This window comes from Dasypus novemcinctus, chromosome 19 (genome assembly GCF_030445035.2).
Source record: "Dasypus novemcinctus isolate mDasNov1 chromosome 19, mDasNov1.1.hap2, whole genome shotgun sequence".
Classification (NCBI taxonomy): Eukaryota; Metazoa; Chordata; class Mammalia; order Cingulata; family Dasypodidae; genus Dasypus; species Dasypus novemcinctus.
The window spans coordinates 27334596-27350811 of record NC_080691.1 but is presented as its reverse complement, the minus strand read 5'-3'; the positions used below and the strand labels follow the sequence as shown (position 1 = coordinate 27350811).

Genomic DNA, 16216 nt, shown 5'->3' with positions numbered 1-16216 from the left:
CATGACTGAGTGACCTGGGAGGGAGGATGGGAGGGAGCCAGGCAGAAACTCTCCTTTCTATGACCTAGCCTCAGGAGTCCCTTGGCATCACTTCTGCCGTATTTTATTCACTCGAATTGTGTTGCAAAGTCTCAAGGCAAGGGGAAAGGATCAGGTTCCACTTTTTGAAGGGAGGAGTCTCAAAGTATTTCTGGAGGTATTTTTAAGACAACCGCCAGTCCTCTTTCCCAGAGCTTAAATTCTTCTGGGTGGGGTACAGGTGAGAAGAAGACAGAAAAGTACCAAAACAAATACGGTAGTTTCAGATTTTGGCAATAATTAAAGAGGGAAAATAAAATGGTGTGTGTAAAAGGGCGTGCATTATAGAAAGGGAGCCGCTTTTCCTAGGGTGGCAGGGAGGTCTCCTTGAGGTGGTAGTATTTTCGAACTGAGACGTGAAGGATGAGAAGTTGGCCAGGTGGAGAGCTGGGGGCTGAGTATTCCTGGCAGAGGGAACAGCAAGTGCAAAGGCCCTTAGGTAGAAGTAAGCTTGGCCTGTTTGAGGAACCTGAGAGAAGGCCAGTGTGGCTTGAGTCTGATGCATGATGAATAGATGAGGCTGGATGGTTACGCAGGGGCCAGAGTGAGTCGGGCTCTGTTAGCCATGGTGAGGATTTCACTCATGGGATATAAGGATAAATGCTTGGAGGTGCATCTGTGGAGACCTGTGTGCTGAGAGGCGAACCCTGTTATGCCAGGCACATGTTTTCCCAGAGGGGTGACATTCAAACAGTTTCCCCTTCCCACTGACTCATTCAGAAAAAGGCCAGAGTGCCCTCTCTGTGTCAGGTACTACACAAGGCCTTGGCCATGAGAGGGAACCAATGCTTGCTCTCTGCTTTAGAATAGGGGTAAGCAAACTATGGCCCTAAATCTATAAAAATCGTGTTTGCTTTGTATGAACTTAACTTCAGTAACACACATGCACTATGTTCCTTCACTCCTCTGTTCCCCACCTTAATGTGGTTCTTATCACAAATTACATGATTATATATTACGGGTCCCAAACCATTGATTCATCATTACATTTTATACTTTAGCCATTTCGATCCTGTAGGAAGTAGAAAATGGAGTTACAAATAAAAAATACAAGAGTATTTTATATTTACCCCTATCATTTTTACCAGAGATCTTTATTTCTTCATGTGGCTTCAGCCAGTTGTCTAGTGTCCTTCTCTTTAAGCCTACAGAACTCCCTTAACATTTCTTGTAGGGCCAGTCTAGTGGTGACACAGTCCCTCAGTATTTGTTTATTTGGGAATGTCTTAATCCCTCCCTCAATTTTTGAAAGATAGTTTTGCCAGATACAGAATTCTTGATTGGCAGTTTTTTGCTTTCAGCCCTTTAAATATGTCTTCGCACTGCTTTCCTGCCTCCATGATTTCTGTTGAGAAATTGGCACTTACTGAGGCTTTCTTGAATGTGACATATTGCTTTTCTCTTTTTGCTTTCAGAATGCTCTTTATCTTTGACCTTCAACAATCTGATTATAACATGGTGTGTTGGGAGTCTATTTGGGTTCATCCTGTGTGGAATTCGCTGGGTGTCTTGGTTGTGTATATTCATGTCTGTTGTTACATTTGAGAAGTTTTCAGCCTTTATTTCTTTGAATAGTCTCTGCTCTTTTCTCACTTTCTCCTCCTTCTGGGACTCCCACAACGTGTATATTGGTGCGCCTGATGATGTCCCATAGGTTCCTTAGGCTCTGTTCCTTTTTTCTGTCTGCTCCTCAGACTGGGTGATTTCAATTGCCTTATCTTCAGGTTCACTGATTTTTTCTTCTGCCAGCTCCAATCTGCTGTTGTTTCCCTCTAGGGAATTTTAAATTTCTGTTACTCTGGTCTCTAGCCCTGTTCTGTTCCTTTTCATAATTTCCAAATCTCTATTGATATTGTTTGTGTTCATCTGTCATTTTCCTGATTTCCTTTAGTACTTCGTCCATATTTTCCTTTAGCTCCCTGAACATGGGAAGCAGGCACAAAAGCCTGGAACTGTTTCAACTTGGACAGTACCCACTCTTCATTGTCCCATCCGTGCCCTCTAGACCAGTGCTTCTTAAGCTCTGAGGTGCATACAAGTCATCCCGGGGGGGTCCGGTTAAAATGTAGATTGTGACTCTCTAGGAGGGGGATGGGGCCTTAGACTGTGCATTTCTAACCTGCTCCCAGGAGATTCTGATGCTGCTGGTCCATGGACCACACTTTCAGTAGCAAAACCCTTGGGGGGGAAGCGGATTTGGCCCAATGGATAGGGCATCCGTCTACCACATGGGAGGTCCAAGGTTCAAACCCAGGGCCTCCTTGACCCATGTGATGAGCTGGCCCATGCGCAGTGCTGATGCACGCAAGGAGTGCCCTGCCACACAGAGGTGTGCCCCGCTTAGGGGAGCCCCACGTGCAAGGAGTGTGCCCTGTAAGGAGAGCCACCCAGCGCAATAAAAGTGCAGCCTGCCCAGGAATGGCACCACACACATGGAGAGCTGACACAACAAGATGACGCAACAAAAAGAAACACAGATTCTGGGTGCTGCTGACAAGACTACAAGTGGGCACAGAAGAACACAGTGAATGGACACAGGGAGCAGACAACTGGGGGGTGGAGGCGGAGAAGGGGAGAGAAATTTAAAAAAAAAAAAAGGCCCTTGGGGATTTCTGGCTCCTTTCACCTGGGAGGATAGTAAATCACTGAAAGGGTTGCAGAACAGTGTTACTCCCAAGATGACTAAAGGGGATATTTTGGGAGAGAAGTGTCCTACTGCCCAAATTGCTCTTTAAATTGACTTCTAGGCCCCTAAACTGAAGAAACAACTCACCTCATGATCGGCTGCAGCTTAGCCAGCCCGGTATAGGAAGGCCCTGCTGTGTTGTCCATCTTTTGCAGCTCTCTGGGGGCCTCATCACCCCCACCCCAACCTCTGGGCCCAGCCTTGCACACAGAATCCTCTTAAGCTAAACCCTGAATTATAGGTGGCCACACTGGCTGACTGGGCTCATTTGTTATGGGGTGAATGCTTTGTACGACAAAAGTACTTGGGAGCATGACCTTTGTTTGGGGCATGGGGGTGGCAGGGATACCAGGGCTTGCTTGTTTTGCTTTTAATAAAGGAGAAAGGGTCCATACATGAAGCTTTGGTTTGGGAACCCCAAAATATAAATACTCATGAGACTTAACCACTGCTTCTGGCTTTGTGACCCCAAAGAAAATCCATGTAAACCAGAGAGGGGAAGGTGCCATTTAGCAGCATAGAAGGAACCTGACAGTTGACCCAAGAAAGGGTTCTCACTCGGGAGTTTCCCAGGCAAACCTGAGTGTGGGAGGACTCTTGTTGACCTGAGCTGGAGAGAGGCTCCGTGTAGTCCCACTCCCTTTCCTTCTCTTTCCCCAGGACGCCAGCCATGGAACTGTGGATTCTCTCTTGGAACAACCTCTGAGGGGCAGCGTGTAGTTTCACTCTTAGGGGCAGGAACCCGTGCACATTGTCTGTCCCTCTGCTGCTGAAATACGGACTGAATGAATCCCCCAAGAGGACGTTGCTACCCTTCCCAGGAATGTGTTCATTCTGGAAAAACAAAAAAGATTTCTTTTGCACAGAAAACAAATGGAGTGTTATTGTAGCTCTTAAGCTCCCCCTTGTGCCTTGCGGGGTCTGCGTAGACCCTGCATCCACAGGGGCTCCGTGTTCTGAGTTTGTGAGGACAGCTGTGGTAGACAGAATGATGGCCTCCCAAAGACACCTGTGTCTTAATCCCCAGAGCACGTGAGTACGTTACCTCCCCCGGCAAAAGAGACTGCTGATGTGATTGAGTTCAGGCTCTTGAGATGAGCGTCGCCTGGGTTATCTAGGTGTGCTCCGTGGAATCACAAGGGCCTCTAGAAGATGGAGGCAAGAAGGTCAAAGTCGGTAGCAGGAGATGGGAGGAGAGAAGCAAGAGGTTGGAGTGACTGAGGAAGGGCCACGAGCCGAGGCGTGCAGGTGGCCCCAGGAGCTGATGAAGGGAAGGAAAGGAAACGGATTCTCCTCCTGCCCCTCCAGGAGGAAGCGGTCGTGCTGACACCTTGATTTTAGCCAATGCTCTTATTAGGTTTCTGACCTCCAGAACTGTAAAATAATACATTTTTGTTGTATTAAGCCACTGAGTTTGTGTCAGTTTGTTATAGCAGCAGTAGGAAGCCATAGTAAATGCCCAATAATTGTTAGCTTCCATTAATACATAGAGCCAGCTGCAGGGCAGAAATACTTGGAATTGCTTCATTAGGAAAGGAACCATATTCCTGAAGATCATGGGCCACAGCTTGAATCTTCTTGATTTATCTTTCTTTTAATTTATTGGTTATCATTTTTTTATTTTGCTAACATATAAACTCAGAATTTCCCATTTTAACTTTCAAGAAATCAGTGGAATTAATTACATTCACAATATTGTGTCACCATCACCACCATCTATTACACAAAGTCTTTCACGACCCCGAACAGGAATTCTGTACTCATGAAGCAATAATTTCTCATTCCCTTCTCCCGCTCAACCTCTCACTAACTTCTGTCCTCTATGAACTTGCATATTGTAGGTATTTCGTATAAACTAGACATACAATACTTGTGCTTTTGCATCTGGCTTATTTCACTCAACAATATGTCATCAAGGTTCATCCGTGACGTAGCATGGTATTAGAACTTTATTCCTTTTTACAACTGAATACTCTTCCACCGTGTGGATACACTACATTTTGTTCATCCCTCCATCTGTTGTTTCCACCTTTTGGTGATTGTGCAGAAGGCTGCGATGAACATCGGTATACAGGTATCTTTCTTTGCCTTCTGATCTCCAGGGACTCCCACTCTTCTCTCTGAGCCTATGAAGACTTGCTTTGTGGGGGGCAACGTGACGCTAACCTGCCAAGTGTCAGGAGCTTACCCACCGGCCAGGATCCTGTGGCTGAGGGACCTTACCCTGCCCGAGGTGGTCATCCAGCCTGGTGGCCACTACCTCATCGCTCAGCACGGCCAGACCTCCACCCTCACCATCCGCAACTGCTCCCAGGACCTGGACGAGGGCTACTATGTCTGTCGGGCTGAGAATGCTGTTGGGCTGAGGGAGGTGGACATCTGGCTGAGTGTGAAAGGTGAGTGATGGAAGTGGCCCCCAAAGAGGTGCGTTTAGAGCTTTAGAGGGCCTGGCACCAGCCTCTCAAAGCCTGGTGCTTCCCTGCATGGGGGGCTCTGCTACCTGGCTGAGGGCATAAATGCTTGCCTGTGGCTCGATGAGGTAGCTCAGAAAAATTGTCATCCAATCCCGAATCTCTTAACATTTGCAGAGGAATCAAAGGACTTTTTATCTATTGTATACCAAAGAAGATATATATATATACATATGTATGTATGTATTTATACATAATGTATGTAAGTTATGAAGCATGATAGTGAAATGGACAGCCAAGAAACTACCATCCCACTTAAGATATACAGCAACATTGCTGACGTACTAACCTGTATGCAGCAGGGGTCAGATTTAGGGGAAAAAAAACAAAAAAAAACGGGATGCCCATTTAAACATGAACGTCAGGAAAACTTCAGAAAATGAACCTAGGACCTCATATATGGGAAGCAGGTTTTCAACCATTGAGCCTACATCCATTCCCCAAAGGGGAGTTGTTTTTTTTTCATTTGCTTCTTGTTTTGTTTTTAAGTTTTATTTATTTACCCTCCCCCCCGCTCTTGCCACTTGCTCTCGCTGTCTGCTGTCTGTGTCCATTTGCTGCACATTATTCTGTGTCTGCTTGTCTTCTCGTCTTGACTTCTCTTCAGGAGGCACTGGGAACTGATCCTGGGCCCTTCTGACATGGGAGAGAGGCACTCAATCACTTGAACCACCTCAGCTCCCTGGTTTGTTGTGTCTCATTGTCTTTCCTCTGCGTCTCTTTCTTGTTGCATCATCTTGTTGCATCAGCTCTATGTGTGGGCTTGCTCTCCTTTACCAGGAGGCCCTGGGAACTGAACCTGGGACCTGAACCTGGGACCTCATGGTAGATTGGAGCCCATTCGCTTGAACCACATCCACTCACCTATCGTTTGTTTTTGTTTTTAGGAGGTACTGGGGATCAAACCTGGGACCTCATATATGGGAAGCAGGCGCTCAATCACTTGAATTACATCCATTCCCCTAAAATTTTTTTTTAGTTTGGTAATATATATTCAACACAAATTTCCCCTTTTAACTACTTTCTTTTTTAAAATTAATATTTATTAAAACATTTTTGGGGGTAGTGCTATCATCTTTTATATTAGAGAAGTTATAAGTTTACAAAACAATCATGCATATAACAGTATTCCCATACTTCCCACCACCACCACCAGCTTGCCTTGTTAGGGAACACTTGTTACAAATGATGAAAGAACATGACTGAAATATTACCATTAGCTGTATTTAATCCGTACTTTACATTTGTTATATTTTTCCCTATTACTAACATCATGTATCAGTATTGTATGTTAGTTATAGTTCATAAGAGAAGGTTCTCGTATTTGTGCTTTAACCACAGTCCATCACCCACCGTGGGGGTCACTGTCCCATACCTTGAGCAATCATCCGAAGTGAACACTCAGTGGCTCTCAAACTTCATCACGGTTGTGCTGTCATCACCTCAGTCAATTCTAGAACATTTTCATTACTTGCTATGGACCTCTTTTAATCCAGTTTCTGTCGTACATGTACAGCAGGCTCCTATGCAGATGTTCTCTGGGATATGTCCAAGGGGTAAAAATGATTGGCTAATAATGGGTATGTGCATTTTTATCTTTTTATGATAGCACCATTATTTTCCAAAGTAGTTGGACCAATTTCTACTCTTACTAGCAGGATATGAGAATTCTGGGTTAATCCACATTTTTACCAGCAGACTTCATCATTTTTGCCCATCTAGTAGGCATATAATGGAATCTCCCTGTGGCCCTAATTTGAATGTGCCTAATTACTAAGAAAACTGAGCCTTTTTTTCTTGTTTCTTTACTGTTTATGTTTCTTTTTTATGACATACATGTTTGTGTCTTTTAACATTTTTCTCTTGGGTTTTTGCTTTTTTTTAATAGATATGTAGACATTCTTTATAAATTCTGCAAGCTAATTATTTGTTAGCTTTACATGTTACAAATATTTCTTCAGCCTTTGTCTTTTTTGCTTTCTTTATGGTCTCTTCTGATTAACAGATGTTCTTACTTTAATGTAGTTATTTTATGAATCTTTTCTTATATCATCAGCAGGTTTTTTAAAAAAAAATTTATTTATTTTTAAATCATTAGCAATTTTTTTGTCTTAAGAAATCCTTCCCTAGCCCAAGGTCACAAAGATATTCTCATATTTCTTTTTTTTTTTTAAAGATTTATTTACTTACTTATTTCTCTCCCCTTCTCCCCTCCCCACCCCGGTTGTCTGTTCTCTGTGTCTATTTGCTGTGTCTTCTTTGTCTGCTTCTGTTGTTGTCAGCGGCATGGGAATCTGTGTTTCTTTTGTTGCGTCATCTTGTTGTGTCAGCTCTCCGTGTGGGCGGCACCATTCCTGGGCAGGCTGCACTCTTTCGCACTGGGCGGTTCTCCTTACGGGGCGCACTCCTTGCACATGGGGCTCCTCTACGCGGGGACACCCCTGTGTGGCAGGGCACTCCTTGCACGCATCAGCACTGCGCATGGGCCAGCTGCACACGGGTCAAGGAGGCCCGGGGTTTGAACCGCAGACCTCCCAGGTGTTAGGCGGACGCCCTAACCACTGGGCCAAGTCCGCCGCCCTCATATTTCTTCTAAAAGTTTTTTAGATTTTTCCCTTCACATATAAATCTTTAATCTATCTGGAATCAATTTTTGTGAATGGTGTGAAGTAGGGATCAAGTTTCCTTATATGCATGGATCTGCGTGGATTCCCTCTTGTGATCCATTGGTCACTCTGTTTATTGTGGCACTAATACCTCATATTCTTAATTACCATGGCCTTATAAAAAGTAGATACATAAGAGACTTTAACTTTCCTGAAATGTGTTCTTTTGCATAGGATGCTTTATTTTATCTCCACAAACTCTATGAGACAGGGAGACAAGATGTTTATCTCATTTTACAGAGAGGTCCTACACCTTGCCCAAGGTCATGAGACACGGATAAGAGGATGACCCAGGGCAGTGAGGGGAGGTGTCACTCTCCTGAGCTTCCTAAATATCAAGTAAAGAAAGAGTCAACTGTGTGATTTGTCTTTACAGAACCTTTAAACATCGGGGGAATCGTGGGAACCATTGTGAGCCTCCTCCTGCTGGGCCTGGCCATTATTTTAGGGCTTATGTTGTATTACAGCCCTGTGTTCTGCTGGAAAGGTAAGGCTTTTGATGTGGTCGATGTGGGTATTGTACATCGCAGCCTATAGCATAGGCTTCTCTTTCAGGCTTCTTGAAAGGGCAAAGGGGTGGGGGACGAAGCCCCCTTAATGCTCCCATCTGAAGTCTCATTTTATAGGGTTCTCTATTTGGGTCAAGTTGTGCAATAATGAAGCACCTAAGTACCACCCCTGAACACCCCTGCCATCTCTTGTGTTGGGTCATTTTTCTTATTTGCTTGTTCTTTAGTAAGAGTTAGACTGATTAAAAACTTCTGGGAGGTTGAGGTGGATGTTACTGGATATTAATTTTTTTTTTCCTTTCTCCTTTCAGTAGGAAACACTTTCAGGTGAGTGTTCCCTAGACTCAAATCAAAAACCCATATTCCATTACCTGTCTTCACTGCTGTATTGTTTCATTTCATAAAAACAATAGTAACAACTACCATTGAGGCCCCACCATGCGCCAGGCACTGTAATAGGGGCTTCATTAGGCCTTAGTATAAACCTTTCACAAACCCTTCAGGGTGCTGGGGGCAGCTACATTTTCCAGATGGAGGAGATGAAGGCTCAGTGAAGTGGTTTCTACAAGCTGACCAAGAAGGAACTGGTAGCAGTTGCATTCAAACCTAGATCTAATTGATTCTGGAGTCTTTGTTCTTTCTACAATGCTGAACTTCATCCTAATTTTTCAATCTCTCTGAGCTATTAAATCGCCGTGGTCCTGACCACATCTCTGGTCCTTCCTTGGGGCATGAAGAGAAGATGTATACATTGAGTCCATTCATTTATGTATTTACTTGTGGTTTTTTTTCCTGAAAAAGAGCTAAAAGGGAGAACAAGTCATGTCATATGTGTTCTGGAAGATTAGTCTGAGCATGCACAGAAGGCCCTCCCAAGGTGTCTTAGTTTCCTAAGGCTGTCGTAATAAATTACTGCAAACTGGGTGACTGAGAACCATAGACATTTATTCTCACACAGTGCTGGAGGCCAGAAGTGTGAAATCAAGGTGTGAGCAGGGTTGGCTCCTGCTGGAGGCTCTGAAGGAGAATCCATTCCATGCCTCTCTCCTAGCTCCTGGTAGTGGCTGGCAATTCTTGGCATCCCTTGGTCTGTAGCTGCGTTGCTCCCATCTCTGCCTCAGTCTCTGTGTGGCCTTCTCCTATCTGTGTCTTCTCTTTTTCTAAGGATACTTCCCAGTGGTTTTAGGGCCCTCCTCCCCAGGATGATGCCATCTCAACATCTTTTATTATGCCTACAAAACCCCTTTTTCCAAGTAAATTTATAGTCACAGGATCTGAGTGGACCTATCTTTTGGGGACCATTATTCAACCCCCTCTACTAAGTAACTAAATGAGACTTACGTGTTTCACTTCTCTAAGAGATTCTCGATAGGAACAAATAACTCTTTTCTGTGATCCTATGGGAAAATAGTTTTCTCCTTACCCATTCATATGATGGAGTAAACATTACCTTTACTTCCCTGTATTCGAGGGCCATTCTCCCGGCGAGTCCCAGGCTTATTTCTTATAGGGAGGCAGCAGCATGGTATAGTGGGAAAATGCACTGGAGTGGGTAAACTTGGGTTCAAGTAGCAGTTCTGCCATTTCTCAGCCCTGTGCTCCATGGAAAGTTCCTAACCCTTTTTGAGCCTTCGTCTCCTTATCTGTTTCATAAGAGGGCTGTGAAAATTACATGAGAATGTCACATTCCTAGGACTGTGACTGGCTTGTGGCACAGATTCTTCCTTCCTTAAGAAACATATAGTCTAGCTGTGTAGGCAAAACTAGTGAGAAACTGGGGACCAGTTAACTGCTGAACTGCTGAGCACAGACTGTAAATGTGATTTTAGTTCAGGGTTTCAGAGGAGGGAGAGGACTTTTCTCTTGCTTTCAACGATGATGAGGAGAAATTTCAGTAAGTCGAACAGAAGTAAGAGCATTTCAAGACGGGAGCATAGCACTAGTTTATGTGCGGGGGCAGGAGGAAGGATGAAATGGTAGGTGCCTGGGACAGTGAGGACACCTGCCTTACAAGCAGGGGAGGTGCTTTTGGAGGAGTAATTAATAAACAAATCCAGGATGAGATACGAGCCTCTGTAGTAACCTGTGGTAGCATCTCTCTTTTAAATTTTAAAATGGTAAATTTTATTATATGTGAATTATAACACAATAACATTGTCATTGTGTTATAATTGTTTGCAGTACAAATAACTAGAGATGGTATAATACCACATTCCTGATTTTTTTAAACAAATTAATATCATTGATACCTATTAATAGAGCATAAATCCATCCAAAGTGTACAGTCAGTGGTATTTGGTGTAATCACATAGTTGTGCATTCATCATTCATTCCTAGAGCACTTTCATTATTCCAATAATAATAAACAGAAAACAAAGAAACAAAACTCATCACCTCTCAATCTCTCTATGCTTCCCCTGCTGTATGTAGCTGTTATTCTTTTTCCTTCTATTATATTTTTTTAAAAGTCTTACATATGTAGTATCACCCATATTCATGTTTACATGAGATTTCACTATGATGTACAGTTCCATGTTACATTTTTTTTTAAAGATTTATTTTTTATTTATTTCTCCCCTCCTCCCCTTGTCTGCTCTCTGTGTCCATTCGTTGTGTGTTCTTTTGTGCCTGCTTGTATTCTTGTTAGGGGCACTGGGAATCTGTGTCTCTTTGTTGCGTCATCTTGCTGCATCAGCTCTTTGTATATGCAGCCCCACTCCTGGGCAGGCTGCGCTTTTTTCATGCAGGGCGGCTCTCCTTACGGGGCGCACTGCTTGTACGTGGGGCTACCCTACATGGGGGATACCCCTGCGTGGCATGGCACTCTCTGGCCACATCAGCACTGCACATGGGCCAGCTCATCACATGGTTCAGGAGGCCCGGGGTTTGAACCTTGGACCTCCCATGTGATAGGCAGATGCTCTATCCATTGAGCCAAATCCACTTCTCCTCATGTTATATTTTTTTAACTTTCCTTCTAGTAATATGCATAACCTTAGAATTTCCCTTTCAGCCACTGTCATACCCATATAATACTCTGCTAGTTACAAACACCATGATATGCTTTCACCACTTCCATTCATTTCCAAAGATTTACAAAAACCTTTTAAGCAATTTTGCACAGATTAACTGTCAGCTTTCCAGTCTCTACCCTCCTTCCATTTTCTGGTGACCTATATTCTAATTATTAAGTCCATGAGTTTACACAATATATTTAGTTCATAATAGCATGGTCATACAGTATTTGCTCCTTTGTGCCTGGCTTGCTTCACTCAACATAATATCCTCCAGGTTCATCCTTATTGTCATATGCTTCACAGCTTCATTTCTTCCTACTGCTGCATAATATTCCATTTCGTGTATATTGCACAATTTGTTTACCCATTCGCCAGTTGATGGACAGCTGGGCTGTTTCCATCTTTTTGGTAACACTGCTATGAACATCAGTGTGCAGATGTCTGTTTGTCACTGCTCTCAGTTCTTCAGGATATATACTTAATAATGGTATTGCTGGGTCACATGGCAAGCCTATATTCAGCTTACTTAGGAAATGCCAAACAGTCCTCTATAGTGGCTGTACCATTCTACTTTCAGAGGCATCTCTTTGTGAGGTTACACAGTCATCTTGTGACTTAACCAGTTGGAAGAGTGAAGAATTTTCCATAATACAATACCAGAGGGGTTGCAAAGAATCTAGTGTCTCCTATTCAGTGAGGGCTAAAGTCTGGGATAAAGCAGGAGATCTTGATTCTTTTTTCCCCTTTGGAAATTAGGGGGCAAGACATGGGTGATGTCATGGTGTTGGTGGATGAGGAAGAGGAAGAGGAAGAGGAGGAGGAAGATGCTGCTGAAGAGGAGAAGGAAGAGGAAGAGGAAGAAGAAAATGAGAGGGAGGAGTTGCCAAAAGAAATACCCAAGCATGGACACATCCATAGAGTGACCGCACTGGTGAATGGAAACATAGAGCAGATGGGAAATGGACTGCAGGCTCTTCAAGGTATGGTCTTTTTCCTTGAAAGCTCTCTGATCAACTACTGTAGTTCTCAGTAGGTGATCTCCAAGGGGGTGACTTTAGTTTTTTAAAGGCTGGGGAAGGAAGCTCAAAGTTAACCGAGAACTGAGAATATGAGGAATAATAACCAACAGAAAAATTAAATTAACTCACATTTATTAAGGGCCTTCTCTGGAAAAGGTAGAGGATTGGTATTGTAGAATAGAAAAAAAAAAACAACCAATGCCTGCATGCAAGGAGCTTGTCAAGACCAGTTAGGGTGCAAAGACTAAAAACGTGGGGGAAATTGAAATGGAAGCACTTTGAGAGAGCAGGAGAGGAGCTGTCATAAGGAAAGATTTGATTAATTGCCTGATGAATGATATGTTTAAAGATTACAGGATCACAGAGAAAGATGAGAGCCTTGAGAGTTGCTGTGGAAGAGGTGGGATATGAGCTGAGGCTTTAAAGAAAGTTGAAATTGAACAAGGAAAAAGGGCAGAGAGTGTTACAAGTGAGGAGAAAAGCATGAGCCAAAAGTTTGAAGATTGGAAATTATCAAGCCTGGCTAGAGGATTTGAGTGAGGAGAGCTAGTGAAAGGGAAATAAACATCCTGCCTTGTCTGTTTCCCTATGAAATCTCATTGGATGTCTTATTTACCTGTCCAGTAAAGGACTAGAACTCACTGAGATGATTGAAAACTGATGGTGGAACTAGAGTCACACTGTGGAGATCATTCAGATTGGTTCCCCCCTCTCCCCCACAGATGACAGCAGTGAACTGCAAAATGACGTCATTCAAGAAGAAGATGGGCCAGTATGAAGAAGAGAATTGTCCTTTGGTATCTTTTCTTAAAAGCTTGGAAAGCTAGGTCAAAACTGAGCTTTCCATTCAGCTTTGACTCATACCCTTGCAATGGTTTGGGTTCTCAGCAAAAAAGAAGAGCACACACACCCCTTTCATTTGTTTTTTTAATTGGTTTGATTTGGTGTAAGTTTTCTCAACAATGTTAAAACGCTTTGGGAATGGGCAGTGTGTGTGGAAAAGCTGCATTTGGCATCCGAGGTGCTGCTTTCGCTGTGACTTTTACTTACCCAGGTTGACCTACTGTGATGGATGCTGATTTGTAGAGAGAAGGGGAGGGAGAAGCACATGGCCTCCGTACCCTTTGACACTATTAAATAAGTTTGTAACCAGCTTGCCCCAACCCAGAAAGGAATGTCATGGAGGGAAGGAGAAATGATCTTTAGCGCTGCCCAGGTGAGCTAGTGGCTGAAGAACCAGGCAATCATCAGCTTCCTGGAAAAGATAACAACTACCAGTGTTAATAAGAGGAAAGCAATTTGGTTTGGGCTTTTGGGTTAGAAACACTGGGTCTTGAGTCTGGGCCCTGCTACTTGTTACGTGGGCTTGGATATGTTGCTTTATCCCTGGGCCTCAGTTTCCTCATCTGTAAAATAGATGAAATCATAACCTACTTTACAAGATTGTGGTGAAGCTTGAATGAGATAATTTTGGATGTGAAAGTGCCTAGGAGGTGCTCAAGAGATGCTAGTTATCTTCTTTGCTTTCCCTAATGGAAGAAACATGCTAATGTAAGAGCTACTGCCCCTTGCCTTTTCATTCTTTGAAAATGGTTTCAAAGGGGAGCATTATCAGAACTCTCCTGATGATTTTTGCATTCCCGAAGATCTAATTCTTTTCAAAGAGGTAGGGGCTGAGAAGAGGAAGTGCCTTTCCCTATAGCCTTACATTTGCAGAGCTTCTTACTTATACAAAAGCCTCTAAAGTGAGACACTATTAGCTTTCAGCCTCTCCCATTCTTCACTTCTGCTGTGACTTTGAAAGAAGGTAACAGAAGTGTTTTGTAATGGAGTATCTGATGATAAAGGTTTGCCCAGTTCATCTGGGCTTGGTTTCTTTATATCAGAAATGGGAATGGGAAAGCTTGTTCCCTTCCCACTTATGGATATTATGAGAATACACTGATCAATAACACTAATGAAACTAATGAGTAATGAGTTTAGGCTGCTGGTGCTTCTAGTAAATCCTTGCATAGTTTAGAGTTATTGTTTTTCTATTTTCATCCAAATCTTTTAAATGTCAGGGGCCTTATAAGGGTGCAAAGGATCTGTGCTAAACATGACATCTGACCTGAATTTAAAGTTGCAGACCCTGTGCTAATGGGCAAGATCCAGGACTTAAAGGAGAACTCCTTTCTCAGTACCAGTGAGTCCTAGCATGAGAAGCTGGTTATCCAAGGTAACCCTGCAGGTGTGGTTGGGGGAGGTTTATTTTCTTGGATCAAGGGACTAAACTGAGCAAAATACTAGAAGTGTGCTCTGCCCCCAGCTCAGAACACTGGGGAGCTCGGGAGCTGGCTGCAATTTTCACCCTTCAGGAAGAGCTGTGCATTGCCATCCTCATGGTTGGGCCAGGTCTTCTGTACCTGTACCTTCACAGTACCTCATGGCTTAACCATTCTTAACAGTGTACCTGAGTGTCATTTCAGAATAGGATACTTGGACTGGTTGCTTCTAAAGTCGCTGCAGACTGTTAGCCTTCACTCTGGAGTCTTCCATGACTAAATTCTTGAATTTGATAGTCCACTATGCAGAGGCAACCATGCCAAAAAAAAAAAAAAAAAAAAAACTGTAGAAAAAAATCCTGAGCTGGGAATGCAGACAACATTTTGCAACATTGTTAGGATGCTTTTTACAACTTCCTCTTCTACTGAGCACACACACCTGATAGGAAAATTCAAGGCAGGCTTTTTCCACCAGCAAATGGGCACTTAATGGTCTTGGTGCCACACACACATTCCTTGGCCACTTGAACTGTGACTTGATGTCACTTCTGAGTCTGCTGTGCATCTTAATATATCTGGGTCAGTTAAGAATCCAGGTACTGGAGGTTTTCAAATTCTAAGGATTTTTAAAGAATCAGGGTTTTTCTTGTTTTTATTAAGATCCATTCCCAGTTCCACAGGCATGTTGACAGTGGGGTTACAGAACTTTGTCATTATGGTGGTAAAGTCCAGGTTGTTACATTGTGCTTTAAACAAATCTTATCTGCATGTATTGTGAACTCAAGAGACCCTGAGACCTCCTTAGCAGAACCAGGAAGATAAACACATCAGAGCTATCACAGTTGGCATTTTTTTTTCCTCTAAACCTGATGGACACTGGGAAGAGGGACCTGCAATCTCACAACTTTGATAATAGCTCGAATTCTCAGGAGCAATACAGGTTCTTATCACTGCAGCAGGAAAATGCATGATGCAAAATTTCCATAATCCATGCACCAAGACCTGGAAAATCACGTAGCTGGGTAAAATTTATTATGGTGCAATAAGTGCCAACCAATATTTCTCACTGTATATGTGGCCAGGAACTGCTGCTGCTGCTGCAAAAAAAAAAAAACTCCTTCTCCATTACATACATTTTAATATTTGGTGGGGGTAGGTTGGAACAAATTAATTCTAAAGTCATAATATGGATTTTTTAAAAAAGACAATGCAATAAAGTTATTTTTAAATAAGTGCTTTAGTGATATTTATTTAGACCGGATAAAAAAACGGAAAGATTTGAAAATAGTTTGCCCCCCCCAAATTGTTTTAACTAGCTTTTCTCCATATTGGTAACAATATTTCGCCACCTAACCATTTTTTTCCCCCATGACTTGTAGACACTTCCAGCCTCTTACACTGACTCACCCTCACTTTTCCTAATCCCCGTGAGAAACTTGTTTTCTTTTGTTTGTTTTTTCTCCCTGTGTTCTAATACCTGTGTACCCTCAACCGTGCCAGGCTGTG

At 43.1% G+C, this 16216-nt stretch overlaps 1 protein-coding gene across 2 annotated transcripts in view; it reads left to right on the top strand.

Annotated features, from left to right (window-relative positions):
* Nucleotides 1–15942, top strand: part of VSIG10 (V-set and immunoglobulin domain containing 10) — a 35367-nt gene extending 19425 nt beyond the window's left edge. For both annotated transcript variants that reach the window (XM_058281431.2, XM_058281432.2), the window contains 5 exons: nt 4867–5160; nt 8278–8388; nt 8722–8737; nt 12184–12407; nt 13169–15942. In XM_058281431.2, the coding sequence (XP_058137414.1) occupies nt 4867–5160; nt 8278–8388; nt 8722–8737; nt 12184–12407; nt 13169–13224 (701 nt within the window). In that variant the 3' untranslated portion in view covers nt 13225–15942. The remainder of the gene's footprint in view (nt 1–4866; nt 5161–8277; nt 8389–8721; nt 8738–12183; nt 12408–13168) is intronic.
* The last annotated feature ends 274 nt before the right edge of the window (nt 15943–16216 follow it).